The sequence below is a fragment of the Hyaena hyaena genome, unplaced genomic scaffold (assembly GCF_003009895.1).
Source record: "Hyaena hyaena isolate Hyena2069 unplaced genomic scaffold, ASM300989v1 scaffold_21, whole genome shotgun sequence".
Lineage (NCBI taxonomy): Eukaryota > Metazoa > Chordata > Mammalia > Carnivora > Hyaenidae > Hyaena > Hyaena hyaena.
Genome location: NW_024080653.1, coordinates 4,228,652 through 4,244,592, shown reverse-complemented (window position 1 = coordinate 4,244,592; position 15,941 = coordinate 4,228,652). Strand labels below are relative to the sequence as shown.

Below are 15,941 nucleotides of genomic sequence, written 5' to 3'. Positions count from 1 at the left end.
TTGCGGGGCGGAGGGGAGCGGCCCCCGGGGTCGCCCGTTAACTGAGGCCGTTCTGGAAGGGAAAGCGTCATCGCGCCCATAAAAGCGGCTGTTGCGCAACCTGACAGGGCGCTTTGGGGGACGGACGGGGCGAGGGTGCGGCGCGGGCGGGGCCGGTTTCTGACTCGCTCTTAGAGAAATACGCCTTTCTCCCGTGTTCAGAAAAAGTTTTATTTTTCGCTGAAAAGTTGGAAACTGAAATTGTCTTGTGGGCCCTTTTAGGGTGCTGTAGAGAAGCCGCCAGGGGGCAGGTGCTCGGGAGCCCGGCGTGGGGGGGGCGCTCCCGCTGCACCCCGAGACACTCCAGCCCCGAGTGGGGGCTGGGCGAGGGGTGGGGGCTGCGCGGGGGAGCTGGGGGGGCGCCCGTCCCACCTGCGCCCTCCGCGGGGCGCTCTGGCTGCACCCCGCGTCCTGGACCCTGCCGCGGGGTGGGGCGCTGTGGGCAGGCAGTGTCCAGGGCCGAGGCGAGAGCCCCCGGAGCCCAGATGCTGTTTTGACCACGAGTCCAGCGCGGGTGCGAGACACCCCCTCCCCTCCGAAATGCCACCGGAAGCGTGGGGGGTGGCCTTAGTGGAAATTGCTGGTGGCTCAAAGAATCAGGCATGCTGACCTGCCTAGTCGTCTTACAGGGCCTCTCAGGGTGGACATGGCTTTCAGTGACGCGAACATTCTAAGTCCCTGATAACACATACAATTCTGGACTCTTCCACCAGAGCGGGCGGTGGAAGGCTGGGGTCCCCGCTGCTCTCTAGGAGGACCCAGGTGGCTCGAGCTTGCGGGCGATCATCTGGCTGACCCTGAGCAGGGCCTCCTGGAACTGGGGGTACTCGTTTTTCACGTGGTCGAGGATGGTGCCGATGGCCGCCAGCCGGTCGTCCAAGCGCGTGTGCTCGGCCAGCAGCGACTGCTTGGAGCGGAACAGGAACACGTACCTGCCGTCCTTCACCGCCTGGAGGTGCTTGACGCGCGTCTGCAGGGCCACCAGCTCCGAGAGGTTCTTGGGTGAGACAAATGACCCCGCATCAGGTTATGCAGATGGAAGGCTGGACACCCCCCGCCCCCACACGAAGTCGGGGCTCAGGAAGTGCCAGGCGGAGAAGGGTGAAGGAGGGGGATTCTCCAAGCCGTGGAGAAGAGGCCGATGCGCACTGGGCAGAGCCTTTTCCTTCGCCCAGAGAGACCTTTAACACCGCCCTGTGCCCGCCCCCGAGCGGACACTTTTCACTAGCTCCCCTGTCTGGGCTGATCGGGCTTGGACCCGGCCGACTAACCTGGCCCCTCTCTTGTGCTCACACCACATCCCATCTAGCAGGAAAGCCCACCGCGGCAGCTGAAATCGTATGCAGAATCCGACAGCTTCTCACTAGCCTCGTGGCTACTGCCCTGGTCCTCGAGTCGTCTCAAACAGGCCTCCGGTGTCCACCCTCGACCTTTCCGCCCCACACTCAGCTTCAGAGCCAGAGTTTAGCAGAGCCTGCTAAAATCTGAGCCACTCCTCAGCCCCCAACCCTCCCCTGTCTTCCCATCTCCCTGAGAAGAGCCCAAAGTCATGATCACCTGCTCCCTGGACGTTCACAGCATGGGGCGGGGCCTCTGCGCCCTCGAGGTCCAGCCTGCTGGCCTCTGGCTGCCCCTAGAGCAGCCTCCTGCCCCGCGTCACCCCGCCGGCAGTTCACCCCTTGCTGCCTTCAGGTCTGGACCCCAGTGTTTTTTCAGACCACCCCCTCCCGACTTAACCCCCCACCCCACCCCGGAGGCCCCATCTCTGCTTTACTTTTTCTCCAAAGTATTTACCGCCACCTAATTCTCATTCGTTTTATTTATCATCTGTTCCTCTGCCCCCCGAATGTGACGGCCAAGGGGGCAGGGATCGTTCTCCATCCTGTTCTGGTCTGTAGCCTCAGCGCCGAGGGCAGCGCCTGACCCATAAAGTGCCATGTCGTTAGATGATTAGAGAAGATGAGATCGCAACGCGGCGGCAGCGCTCTGACCCCGGGCTGAGCCGGTCGGGAGGAGCCGTGCCGACGACACCCGGAGTGGCTGCTGCAAGGGGCGGACTCCACGCCTGGTTCTTGTGGCCCCGCTGGCTCGGGGGATGTGCCTACCTGTTGCTTGAGCGTCAGGAGCCGGTCCAGGTCGGCCTCGAGCTGGTCGGTGCTGGCCTGCATCTCTGACAGCCGCTCTTGCTTCTCCAGGAGGGAGCTGCTCATGTGTTTCTGAGTTTCTTCCAGTTCCAAGATGACTTTGGTGCACTCGTCGGTGGCCTAGGAGATACACGGGGCCATCCTGGGAGCCTGTCCCCTGGTTATTCAGTGGACGGAGAGTCGGGCTAGAAGGATGCAATCTGGGGAGGATTCCCATGAGGACGGAGAGAGTGCCTGCCACACCCCGCACCCCGGGAACCAGGACCTGGAGGGGCGAGTCCCAGTGGGACGCCAGGGCCCGGGTAGCCCGCACTGCAGACTGCTCCCCAAGGGCAGGCGTGGCTTGGGCAGAGAAGTGGGGGGCCCTGAGCAGTTCTGGGGCCTGCCTCCTTCAGCAGGTCTATCTACCAGGGCACAGGGGCAGTTGAGCAGCCGCATGTCAAGGCCAGCAGCAGGGGTGGGACGCAGGAGGCCAGGCTCCATCACTGTGAGGTTGGATGACAGGCGGTGGTTCCCAGAGGAAGCAGCTGCTGGGGTCGCGTGGATGAATAAGTAGAGGTGACCAGGTGACTCTCAGGGTCGAGCTGGGGACAGGGGAGAATCTGGGGTGCACCGGCAGGGATGGGAAAGCGGCCATCCGGGGCACGAACGCCGGCGGCCTTGCTGGGTGTGGTGTGCGGCAGGAAGACTTGGGAACAGCACGTCTGTTGCTGGAGCTGCGCGGGCATCTGGGTGGGCGTGGTCGGTGTGGCAGCGGGGGGGCCCCCAGGGGTAGAGACGGATGGACAGCACGAATGACCAGCATGGCAGAGAGGACCGGCCAAGAAGGACCAAGCAAAGGCCACTCCGCCACCTCCAGTAACTTCCAAATGAGCAGTTGGGTCCAGCCGGTCATTTTCGGCTACTCTGTCCTTATAGAGGATTTAGACCTACGGGGGCAGTTCCAGCACCGTCTGTGTAGTCCTCTGGACGGCTCCACCATATGAGTGCCCGTTTCACAGGTGAGAAAGCCGAGGCACACGGCTGTCAGGCTGTGCCTGAGCCCCGCGGGGGAACGCTTGGCTGGAAGCCGGGGGGGGGGGGGGGGGCTCTGAGGCCAGCTTCTGCGTCGTGAGAGCACGCGGCCCCTACCTTGTGAATGTCCCTGATCTTGCGTCGCAGCTCTGCCTGCCTGTGGTGGAAGTCTGTCCGGGTGAGCAACTTCTTGTCCATCTTGCCCTGCCCCTCGGCCTGGGTGGAGACGGTCTCCCTGCGGGCGACGGCCAGCTCCATGTCTCTGATCATCTTCTCCTGCTGCTTCAGCAGCTGCCCATGCCTGACCTGGCACGCAGGGCAGAGGGGAGGTGAGGGAGACCAAGGCACGGTCGGCACTGCCTCCACTAAGTCCCCTGAGCCCCAGACCGGCATGGAGACGAGGGGGTGCACCCGGGGACAGAGGCATCTGGGGGCATCGCCAGCTGGTCAGAACGATCTTCAGGGCCATGTAAAGAACTCACAGGCCACAGAGAAGAAGGGGCCAGAGGCCAAGGGGGTGGGTAGAGGGAGGACAGGGCACGCAGCCTGGCGGGGATTCCGGAGTAGTGAAGGGACCATAGGTTGATTTCTTGGTCGTGGTTTTGTAAGATGGTGACGTGAAGGGGCTGCTGCGGGACCGGGGCCGGGGCCCTGGCTGCCCAGGAGGCCGACCATAAGAGCCACGCGGGGTTTTCTCAAGGGGCAGGAGTGTTCTGTCTCGGGCGTGGTGGCATCGATGGGGGCCCGAGTCCATCCAACTGGACATCTGAAATAAGTACATCTTATTGTGTATAAGTTCTGCTTCAGAAAAGCAGGTTCAAAATAGAAAAAGATAAACAAGGGCACCTGGGGGGCTCAGTTGGTTGAGTGTCTGACTTTGGCTCAGGTCATGATCTCACAGTTCATGGGTTCGAGCTCCGCATCAGCTCTGTGCTGACAGCCCAGAGCCTGGAGCCTGCTTTGGATTCAGTGTCTCCCTCTCTCTCTGCCCCCTCCCCCTCTCGCACTGTCTCTCTCTTTCTCAAAAACAAACATTAAAAAAAAAAAGATAAACAGGGAGGAATCCACAGGTTAAGGCTGGTGGTGGGGGCCCTAGCCCACACAAGGTGAAGATGGACCCGAGGGACAGTAGCCACATGCTCTGGTCAGCCTTGTCAACGTGATGGTGGCAGCGGAGCGAGGAGCCCTGGATGGGGACGGCACAGAGGTGGGGAGCCGCCATCGGCGTGGCTTTGGCTCAGTGACAGCACCCAGATGACCTGGGGCTGCCAGCGCCACCCGCTCCCCAGTCGAGGAGGGACAGGGATGAGCCCCTAGTTCACACCATGACCCAAAATTAATCCCAGGTGGACTCGGAATCTAAAAATGTGCCAACGCTTGCAGAGAACTTGGGGACACATTTGTGTGACGTCATTCTGCAGTGACCGCCTTCAGCAATGCAGAAAGCCCGGAAGCCACACAGAAATGAGACTGACGCGTTTGACAGCATTCACGGTCACAAGGCCGGGGGGCGGTAGGAGAGCCTGCTCGGAGCGTCAAGTCCAGGGCGGGCGAGGGCAACACGGGGGGCAGGTGTCCAAGACCCGCGTTAGTGACCCTGATGTGCAACAACCCCTAAAAATCGAGCAGGTGCGGATGCTGTCACAACACGCGCACACGGACACAGGTGCGCACTCGATGGCCCCCTGGAGAGCCGGCAACCCGAATCCAGGAACACGGAGAACACCCCTCACGCGCTGGGTTGCAGGTATTATAGACACAAACAAGCAGTGAGTTTAGCCAAATCGCGGAAACAAAGGCAGTCTATGAACGCCGCTTGCATTTCTGTAAACAGAGAGCACTGGACACTGAAAAGTGCAAAGCACCGTTGACTTTAGCACCAGAAAACTGGAGACACTCAGGTGTCAACCTGACAAACAGGCGAGGCCCGGAACCTGACAAGTCGGACAAGATCGGGATCCGCCAAGGGGCCGCGGCACGCTCACGGACTGAAAACTGGCCGTGGTGAGACCCTGTAGACCAAGCAGGCGGTGGGCCACAGCAGTGTAGACCTCGTAGGACAGGGGACAGGGCAGGCATGTGGTCAGGGGGACACAGCAGAGCGCCCAGAAATAGACCCACGCCAACATGGTCAATTGATTTCAATAAGGACCATCCTCACAGCACGCGGGGCTGACACAATGGGACATCCCAAGGCAGGGGGACTAGCCTCGACCCGCAGCTCACACCCTGTACAAAAATTAACTCAGAATAGGGCACCAACCATAATAGATCATGGATCATAATGGAAACCGTGAAAATATGAAGCTTCTAGAAGAGAACATAAGAGAAAATCATATCCTGACCTTTGGCCGGGCAACGATTTCTTAGATGCACCACCAGAACTGTGCACTGAGAGCAGACCAGGCGCTGAGCACCGTGAGGGGTCTCAAAGGCATTATAGGAGGATGGGGCGCCTGGGTGGCTTAGTCGGTTAAGCGTCCAACTTTCGCTTAGGTCATGATCTCGCGGTTCGTGGGTTCGAGCCCCGTGTCGGACTCTGTGCTGACAGCCAGCTCAGAGCCTGGAGCCTGTTTCAGTCTGTCACTCCCTCTCTCTCTGACCCTCCCCTGCTCACACTGTCTCTCTCTCTCTCCTAGAAATAAATAAAACATAAAAAAAAATTTTAAAAAAAAGGCATTATAGGAGGTGAGCAAAGCCACACTGAAAACACTTCATGCTGCAGGATCCGCTTCTGTGACATTCCGGTGACATTGGGGGTAGGGACATGGGAAGCTCAGCCCAGGGGGCGTGAGGGAACTTGAGGGTGACGGGAATGCTGTGTGTCACAAAGTGGTGGTGGTTAGGTGACGGTATGCTTTGTTGTTACTCGCAGGACCATACGCCACAAAGGGCGAGGTCATTCAAATACCGCAGTTCACGAATCAAGGCTCCGGGGCTGAGGCCGTGGGGATATGGCCGTCCTCAAGTGCCTTTTGGAAAAGTGGGGGTCAAGTGCGGAGACACTCTCTCACCCTGTCATCCCACCTTGGGAATCCAGTCTACAGCCCCCGTGAGAAAGGATATTGTTGGAACGTTGCTTATGGTGAGGAGGCAACCAAGGGGGACTGGGAATAGTCTGAACCCTCAACAACCCGGAATGTTCCAAGCAGCTATGATACATCCGTAGGACGTTCCGTAACTGCTAAAGACTGGGTTAATGTCCGTGTTATTATTATCATTACTTTAACTTATTTTAGAGAGAGTGTGTGCATGTGCAGGGGAGAGGGGTGGAGGGAGGCTTCATGCTCAGCTCAGAGCCCCATACAGGGCTCGATCCCATGACTCTGGGTCATGACCTGCGCCGAAATCAAGAGTCAGGCGCTCTGCTGACTGAGCCGCACAGGCATCCCTGCCCATTGTATTTAAAAAATAACAGGGGCGCCTGGGTGGCTCAGTCGGTTGAGCGTCTGACTTCAGCTCAGGTCATGATCTCACAGTTTGTGGGTTCGAACTCCGCATCGGGCTCTGTGCCGACAGCTCAGAGCCTGGAGCCTGCTTCGGATTCTGTGTCTCCCTCTCTCTCTGACCCTCCCCTGCTCACGCTGCCTCTCTCTCTCAGAAACAAATAATTAAAAAATTAAAAAAATAAAAAATAAAAAATAATAAATTACTGAGCTGTATGTACAGATCCTATTTTTGCTAAGGAGAAAAAGCAGCAGCCAATAGCAGGCAGGGAGAAGGTGCCCCTGAGTCCACGTGTGCAAGCGCTTGGTGGGGTTGGACCGGTTGCAGCCGACATATGCCGCTTCTGCGGTTTGAAAAGTCAGTTAAGTGGGGGGATTTAAAAACATATCAGGAGCACATGCATTTGGTCAGAATTCCCCTGAGCGGCACAGCCGGAGGGGCCCTGATTAAAAGCAGCACCGTGGAGCTGACGCATGTTTGTTTTTATTACCTGCTCTTACTGTATCTGCTCGGTGATGGCCCGTGATTTAATTACCAGCCTTTTGTGAGGTAATGAAATCCCCGCTCAAGATAACAGTGGACAAAAAGTGAGGCTCCGAGGGAGAAGAGGGATGTGTTCTCTGCGTACTTTTGACTGAGTGAGACGCCTTTTGATCAGTAGTGGGGTGCATCTCACCAGCGGGCCATGAGATTCAGGGGTCACCACCGGCATGCAGAGTGCGCCTGCCGCCTGGGGTCGGGATACAGCAGGGTCTCGTGAAATACCAGGCGCACGGCCCAGTGTGTTGGTGTCTGATTATCCCCGTGCAGGAAGGATGAAGTGGACAGATGTGGATGGAGGGTCGGCCAGGAAGCAGCCTGTGCTGCCTGTGCTCGGAGCGGGGGATGACATCCGTGCCGCTGGCCAGGGTGGCCCGTGCGGATCCCGTGGGCCCCTTCTCCCTGCGAGGCCAGCCCCTCCCCCCACCCACCCACCTTCATCCTGTGGATCTCCGCCTTCATGGCTCGGATCTCCGTCTGGCCAGTCTCGGAATCCACCGATGCACGCATCTCTTTCGCCAGCTGGATTTTTTTCTCCCAAAGCATGATCTGGCGTCTATACAGGTGGGAGAGGCGGTGTGAGAGAGGCAGAAATTAAGGGGATTTCTTTCTGATGCTTCTGTGAGCCCAAGCCCTGAGGGCTCGCTCCAGATGGAGAGCCACAGTGGGCGCGTGGAAGGCAGGTCTGGGGTGTGGGCTCGGAGGGGGGGCGGGGGGGCTCAGCGCCTGGGACCCGGCTCGGTCTTGCCCCCACTTGCCGTGTCTAAATACCCGGGCACAGAGCAAAGGCCTTGACTGTTAACCAGAAACAAATTTCCCCTGTTCTGGGACCAGCAGGGCAACATAAAACCCTGGGCTCACACACAAGTTCTTGCCACGCCACCCAACCCGGGGCAAAGGGGGCCCTCGTGCCCTGGAGACCAGAGTGGGGCCCGAAGCCCCCTGGGTGTGGACTGGCAGCCTCGGGGAGGGTGGAGTTCTGCTGCCCGCCTCCCTCTCCCCTCGGCGCCCTAGCAGCCGTGCTCCTCACACAGTGCTCAGCGACAGGGGCTCCCCCCTACAGCACCCGACGTGGGGTTGGAGGGCAGGTGGGGCTCACAGGCTGGGCCTCAGAGGCACCCACAGGCCTTCCCAGTGGTGGGAAGTCCACTTTCTGGCACCCTGGGTCAGGGCAGGGGCCACCATCTTGTTTGCTAAGGACCGGGGCGGGGGGGGGGGGTGAGCATGGCAGGAGGAATCTGGACCCACAGACACTGTCACGGCCGGACCCTCTGCCAGCAACGGCCTCTCCTGCCCCACTGAACGTGGTGCCCCAGCCACACGTGGCTACGGGGCGCTTGAACTTGGCCGAGTCTGAATTGAGATGTGCCAGGAGTATAAGGTACACGGCAGATTCCAAAGACCGAGTACAGAAAAAAGGACATAAAATTCAAATTGCGGCACCCACCCATAGTTTTACGGGAGCACAGCCACGCCCGCTTGCCACGTGCTGTCCGCAGCGGCTTACGAGCGGCGTCGGCAGACCCCAGGGGCTTCAACGGGGCTGTGTGTCATGAAAAGCCGAAAACATTTACAGTCTGGCTCTTTACAGCAAGGGTTTGCCAGCCCGCGATACAGACAAACCTCGGGCATAGAACGAGACGGAGAGAGTGGGGCAGGCAAGTAGGAGGAGCCCAGAGAAGTACACGTGATAGAAGTTGCCGGAAGAAGGAAAAAGCCTGCACAGGCCAATAGCCTAGAAGCTACTAGGATATTCACAGAGATTACAGGATAAGTAAGTCGGGATGAGAGGCACAGCCCAGGGAACGTGGTCAGCGGTGCGTGACAGCGTCGGGTGGTGACGGCCCGGAGCTGCCCTGGTGGTGGGCACAGCCCGCACCCCGACACCAGGGGGGACACCGTGCGCCAACTACACCTCAACGAGAAGAGGCTGCACTATCAGCGAAGACCTACGCCCGTGCCCCGTCTCAATGTTCGCGTCCCTCGCCGCGCCCCCTGACGCCCAGTGTGACAGGGGGTGAAGGTGTCACCTCCGGGAGGTCCTGAGGTGCAGCCTCCAGAACGGGACGTGCACCCTCGGAGGAGAGACCTCACGGAGCACCTTCACGGACACAGCGAGGAGTCCGCGCCGCAGCACAGGCCCTCACCCACCAAGACGACACCTTGACCTTGGCCCTCCGGCCCCCACGACTGGGAGCGGTACGCCTCTGTGGTTCAGAAGCCCCCAGCCGGTGCTGCTCCGTTACAGTGCCCGGACGGACGGGGGGCTCAGCTGAGCTCTAAGGAGTGTTGCCTGGGCTCTGGCACAGCCATGCGGGGTCTGCTGAGCAGCCCAACCCCCCCCGCAAATGTCAGTCTGCAGAAAACACGTGAGTCTGCTTCAAAGGGCAGCATAGAGGCGCTCCAGTGGCGCAATCGGTGGGCGCACAGTACTTACACAAAGGGCAGCATAGAGAACACCCCCACTTTGGTTTACAAAGCCAGCAAAGAGGAAAGATATATACACAGTGCTTTCCCGGTGAGGGAAGGGTGTTGGAACTACGTGGGATTTTCCCGCCTACTCTGCACACATTGTTCTAGCGTACAGCTGGGGTGGATCGCTCTCACAACCAGGCCTCACAACAATAATCTAACTTTTAAAAAGTTTATCCGAACGAGAGAGCCACTTGCTCTCCCCCCACCCCCCCACCATGACTGTCTTGGTGACGGCGGGCGAGGGCGGGTGTCTGGAACCGTGCGGTGACACCAGCTCTTCCCTGGGACCCCCTCCCCTGCCCAGCGTTGGCCCCAGGACCGCTCCCCAGGCAGGTGGGCTCCCCAGGCAGGCGTGTGGAGCCCCGGGCTGCAGGGGCGGAGACAGGGCACTCACTCCGCCTCCACCAGGTGGTTCAGTGTGGCCGCCTTCTCCTCCTGGAGCTGGGTCAGCCTGTCCTGCATCTCGATGGTCTCCCTCTCTGAGGCCTGCGCGGGGACAGGGGCGTGGCCGGCCGTGGGATGACGCTGGGGCGACGCGAGCGCCCACACTCGCGCCCCGCGCCCACAAGCCCGTGCGCCTGGGCCTGACCTTCAGGGAGCGCACAAACTCCTTCTCGGTCACCAGGTTGCCCTGCAGTAGCTCCTTGGAGCTGCACTGGTTCCTGCCTATCAGCACATTGATCTTCTTCAGGTCGTTATCCAGGCCCTTCATGTGGTGCTCAATCTCCTTCTGCTCCTTCTTCTCCTGATCGATCTTGCCTGCGGCAGAGGGGAGGTGGGGGTAGCCGTGTTCCCAGCGGAGCCCCCGGCCCCCAGCCTAGCCCTGGCCACGCCCGGCCCTTGGAGGGAACACAGGGAACGACACCTGTGTGTGGATGGCCAGCAGGTGGGGGGACGTGGGGGTGGGGGGCGAGCTCCCCTGCTGGACACTCGGGCCCATTAGCGACCCCCGGTTCTGACACCATCTGGGAGCCCCTGGTGGGATGTTTTTCCAGGTTCCACGGGAGAGGAAGGAAGATCCCCCTTCCCGCAGCCCTGAGTTCGGGGCGCAAGGTGTCCCCCCTCCCCCCGGAGAAGGGGGCCAGCTGGAGGAGCTGCGTTTCTGCATTTCCGGGAGCACCCTTTCGTCCGTGAACTTGACAGATCCAGCAAATGCTCTCGATACTTCCACCGTGCGGGCCACAGGGCTGGCGGTCAGGGCAACGGCTCCCGTTTACAAAAGGGCCGTGATCCTTGTGGTTTCATGAAAGTAGGGGGCGGGTCCCACTCCCCGGGGGCTGAGCCGCAGGGGTCCCTGGACGCGAGCGCTCACTTTCCATGCGAAGCTTCTTCTGCTCCAGGATGTGGAGCTCCTTCCTGAGCATGTCCAGGGACACCAGCTGCTCCTCCCGCTCCTGGGTGACCTTGACCATCTCCTGCTGCAGCCGGAGCCAGGTCACCTGGGCCTGCGTCACGTTGCTGTTGTGCTCCTCGATCAGCTTCGTCAGCCGCTTGATTTCAAGCTCCAGAGGCCCCAATTCCTCTCCCTGCGAGTGACAGTCACAAAGAAGCAAAATGAGCCTCTCTGTTTCCAGAGGGGTGCTTTCTGGTGGGCAGAAAGCAGGCCAGGACCCCTGGGATCACGCATCTGTACGATGATGCCTGGGGGCGTTTACCCTGGGGCACCGGGCACCCGCCATTTGCTCCCCGACATGGTGGGAAGTGTGGGGCTCTGGAGGCCTTCTTCACCACGTCACGGGCTATCTGCCCCTGACGGAGGGAGGTTGGCAGACAGCCCCTGACGTGGGTCATTCCGTGTGGAGATGCCATTTCACCCGTAAAAGGGGTGGGGAAGGAAGTAGGTTCATTTCTCAGCGTGAGAAGGTGCGCAGGCGGCCAGGCACAGACACCCCCAGGGGCGGCCTCTCCCAGCCCGAGACCGTACCCCGAGCTCGGAAACCATCTGCTCCAGCTGCTTGTTGAAAAAGTTGATGAGGCCCTGCTTTCTCTCGATCAGGATCGTGCGCCTGGAGATCTCGCTCTCGCTGTTGGTGATGAGGTCATTGACATTCCTCACTTCCCTGTCCAGCTCGGCCAGCGCCTTCCGATGCATGTCCAACCTGCAGCTGGTGTTCGTGATGTCCAGGGTGGTCTGAGCGATGTTGCCGTCAATTTTGGAGAGATGTGTCACCTGAATTGGCAAAAGGAAATGTGTCTGAGCATTCTTCCCTCTGGGTGGGGGAGGGGGGCTCCAAATGAGCTGGCTGGACTGTCGTTTCCTTGGACGTCAGCCGCGCGGCCAGCCTATCCTTCCTGCCAATCTTCAGACAAACCCCTTCCTTACCCCCAAACCAAAACAGGGTCACGCTCTACACACAGGTTTGTAAGCCCCTTTTTAATTAGCTAAATCTTGACTTCTATTCTCATGTCATTGGCTTTTAGTTGTCATTGGCTTTTAACGTTCACTTATTTTGGGGAGAGACAGAGAGAGACAGACAGACAGACAGAGCACAAGCCGGGGAGGGGCAGAAAGAGAGAAAGACAGAATCGGAAGCAGGCTTCAGGCTCTGAGCTGTCAGCACAGAGCCGGACTCGGGGGTCAAACTCACAGACTGTGAGATCACGACCTGAGATGAAATCGGACGCTCAACCAACTGAGCCACCTGGACGCCTCAGCCTCATGTCGCTTTTAATGGCTCTCTGATTGTACTTTGTACTTATAACATAGCAAGCAAGTCCTGGTCAGCAGTATTCTTCCTCCGTCCCACAGCTATGAATTCAGTGCCCAGTGGCTGGTCTGGGCAACTGGTGCGCTTGGGTGAAGGACATTCCTTCCTCTTCGGGGAGTCTGCAGTCTGTCACCAGTGTCCCTATTCTAAGTAAAGGTATGGCAAGCACAGAGACGACCTCTGATTTGTATCCGATGGGACAAGTGTCCTCATATTTTGCTGAGAAGCTGGACACAGTCGTGGAAAGAAGGGACCTTAACGCGGGGTCATCTGCCGCCCAGCCGGAGGCTCCTGACCCTGGGCTCTTGCCAACCCTGGGTTTCGGGGTCCGGAGCCGCAGCCCATGGCTGAGCAGCCCAGGGCTCCGCGGGGCGCGCCCGCCGTCCTGAAGGTCTTGACCAGCTCCCCCTGCCTCTTCTGTTGGCTCTCAGGAGGGAGTCACTCCATCTCTCCAGTGATGTAGGGTTTACTATAAGGATATTTATGGCACCAGGCACGGCCGCTCAGCCTCCCTTTGGAAATGGGGTCTTTCCCTGGGTGGCTGTGCCCACCAGCTCCTGCCCATGGAAACCCTCAGCTCTCTCCTGGCTCCGTCTCCCGCCAACTCCCCGCCCTCCAAGGTCATCTCAGCTGCTCACCCATGGCCCTGGCTGGCTCTGCCTCAAGTGCACTCTCTCACCGGCCACGGTGGGGGACTCAGCAGGACACCCAACATTCCTAGGTTTTAAAGCCAGAGCCTGCCCAGCACCTCGGTCACCCAGGCCCCGTGGAAAGGTTCCTGAGCCCTCCGTCCTCTGAGCTCTGGCTAAGTCCCCAGTCTCTCTCTTTGCCGAGACCACCTGCGGTGGCCTGGTCTTCACAGGGGCCCCCCCTCCCTCTCTGCCCCCGAGCTTGCAGCCCTGTGGGATTCCCGCTCCTAAGTCTCCCTCTGGCCACCAGCCGGACGAGCCAGGCTCCCTGGATTTCCCTGGCTCTGCTCCTGGACTATTCACTCTTGTTGAGACCAGCCTGGCCTCTCCTGCTCCTGAAATGACTTGCAGACCCAAGGGTGACCCGTGCCTGTCCTCCCTCTGGACCCCAGCTCCAGATCCCAGGAGGCTTTCTCCACCGTTTGGAAAAACTGCCCCGTTTCAAGAGCTGGACTTCTATCTCCTGGACAATCGTAATGGACAGTGGAGGGACCAAGACCCTTTACTGCCCTCTGCTGGTCATAGGTGGAAGTACATGCACCCCCTGCAGGGGTGGCTGGGGGCCCACCTGCATCCCCTCCGGAAGGCGGGCAGGCTACTCCCCGCACACCGTGCTCCTTAGCTTCTCCGGGACAGCCTGGGGCCCCTCGTTTTGCTCCCAGCCCCCACCTCCCAGAGAAAGGATGAGTGGGACACCCCCAGCATCGGACAGGACCTCCCGTGGACACCCCGCTGGGCACAGTCTTGGTTCCAGGCCTGTCTCCCCACTTCTTTTGGGTAACCAGGCCGGGGGCTGGGAGGGCAGGGTGCCCAGGCCGCCGGCCAGGTGGACAGCAGCCCTGCCCCCCCCCGGAAGGACAGGTGAGCCCCACCAGCTGGGCAGCGGATCACGTTTGTCTCAGCCGGGCCTCCTCCTGGCGCGTATCAGTCCCGACATTTAGGGGCACCACCTCTGGCTCATTGTGGCGACGGTTAGATTTAATCCTCTGACACCTGCTGGTTTTCTCATATGAGCAGAGAGGGAAGGCAGAGGCCAGGATCAGGCGGAAGCAGGACTCATGCTCTGAGCCTAAGGCTGGGAGGGGCCCATGACCCCCTCATCTCCTGCCCCTCAGATGGAAGCTTCTGGTGGGACTGGAGAGCGAGGCAGGCTGAGTGGGCCACCTCTCCTGAGACTCGAGTGGGGGCCGTGCGCCAGGCCGTCGGCTGGGATGCGCCCTGGGCCTGCTGTAGGCCGCCAGAGGCGGTCACACCGTGGGAAGAGGCAAAGAAGAAATGATTCAAGTAATGAATTGCTTTCTGAAGGACGTAGGGACCCCTGACCACAGCTCAGAGTGACACAAGAGCCCTGGAGCAAGAGAGGCCTTGTCAGAGGGGGTCCCGGGCCAGGACGGCCCTGCCACCCGCTTACAGCACCCCTACCCTTCAACCCGGGGTTTCTGCTGTCTCGCTCTGTCCTCAGAGGTGTGGACAAAGCTGTGGGGCGACCGTGTTCAGTGCTGACTTGTTTATGATACAAAACCCCACATGTTTATATGACGAACTGTTACGCAGGAAGGAAAGTGGAGGTTTTTGAAGAATATTTCACGGACAATGTTATGTCGCATGTGGCCAGGAAGTCAAATAAAACTCTGTATACACACGGGGAGAAAATTAGCAGAGTCCTACGCCTCTTATCTGTGCCCTTGGCTCTCACTTTTCAGTAAAATTAATAGTAAGAGATTAGAGGCGACTCAAAACTGATACAGAGTCTTATATTGTTCAAGGTGTGTGCACATGAGTGTGTACACAAGTGTGTGCCTGTGGGTGTGTTGGCTCACGCGTGCCTGGGGATGTTTCTGTGCGTGTGCGTGTGTCTCTGTGTGTGCACGTCTTTGGTTGTATGTGTGAGTTCGAGCGTGTGCGTAGAAGGAGTTCCAGAAAGAAATACACCAAAATGCTAGAAAAAGTCGTTTCTGGACAGTGGGATTATTTCCAGGTTTTCTGCGCTAAAGATGCTTCCTTTTAGAACTAGAACAAAGCGGGCAGTGAATACACATGCTGAACGCCCCTTGCTCGCTCTGCTTCCTCTGCAGGGGTGGGGTGGGGGGTCCGTTGGCTCCGAGAGCCGCCTCCCCACCCGCCAGCCCAGGCGCCCGCCCCGCCCGGTGCGTGGTGTCGTACCAGGTTGGTCTTCTCCTTCTGGAGCTTCAGGATGAGCTTGTGGAAGTACTTGGTCATCTTGTTGGAGACCGTGTGCTCCTGCAGCTTCTCCACGATGGAGACGTCCAGCCCCTTCCTCTGCTCCAGCTCGTGCTGGATGGTCTCATGGATGGCCTGCAGTTCGCCCACGATGGTCGCGTGCTCCTGGAAAGGAAGACGCAGAGGTGGCGCTGGTGGGGGAGGGGGGCTGCGGGGACGGGCCCTGCGGGGTGGGGGATACGGTCCTACCACGTGGGCCTTGCCCAGCGCTTCCTCCGTGTCCTGGAGCGCCAGCCGGTAGGTGTTGAGCTCATTCTCCAGGGCCTCCTGCTTGGCCAGGCACTGAGCGGTCAGCTTCTGCATCAGGCTGGCTTCCGTCTCCGCGCGGTTCAGGATGCTGGCCAGCTTCTCGTTCTTCTCCTCCTCCTTCATGATGGATTTCTTGTAGGCCTCGATCTCACCGTCGATGGACGTGATCTGGTGCTGGCACTCGCTGCCGGGGTCGAGAGACCAGAGGTGGGGCATCAGGGTGGCCAAGCGTGTGGCTGTGCCCGCTCATGGGCGGCTTCCCCAGTGGGAAACCACCTCTAAATAGTAGCCAATCTCGGCTACCGTTTCCTGATATATTCACAGAGCCACTGCCCACTGTGAGTTTAAGGCTAAGGCTCTTCTAAGGTAGTGAGGACAGGGGATGGGAAGGAGGG

General features: G+C 59.5%; 1 protein-coding gene across 2 annotated transcripts in view; it reads right to left on the bottom strand.

Annotated features, from left to right (window-relative positions):
- Positions 1-196: 196 nt before the first annotated feature.
- The window catches only part of CCDC40 (coiled-coil domain containing 40), a 38,871-nt gene continuing 23,126 nt past the window's right edge, over positions 197-15,941 (bottom strand). For both annotated transcript variants that reach the window (XM_039226580.1, XM_039226579.1), the window contains 10 exons: positions 15,487-15,730; positions 15,220-15,402; positions 11,584-11,829; positions 10,972-11,185; positions 10,249-10,418; positions 10,054-10,145; positions 7,620-7,740; positions 3,315-3,503; positions 2,145-2,303; positions 197-1,036 (listed from right to left, as the gene is read on the bottom strand). In XM_039226580.1, the coding sequence (XP_039082511.1) occupies positions 788-1,036; positions 2,145-2,303; positions 3,315-3,503; positions 7,620-7,740; positions 10,054-10,145; positions 10,249-10,418; positions 10,972-11,185; positions 11,584-11,829; positions 15,220-15,402; positions 15,487-15,730 (1,867 nt within the window). In that variant the 3' untranslated portion in view covers positions 197-787. The remainder of the gene's footprint in view (positions 1,037-2,144; positions 2,304-3,314; positions 3,504-7,619; positions 7,741-10,053; positions 10,146-10,248; positions 10,419-10,971; positions 11,186-11,583; positions 11,830-15,219; positions 15,403-15,486; positions 15,731-15,941) is intronic.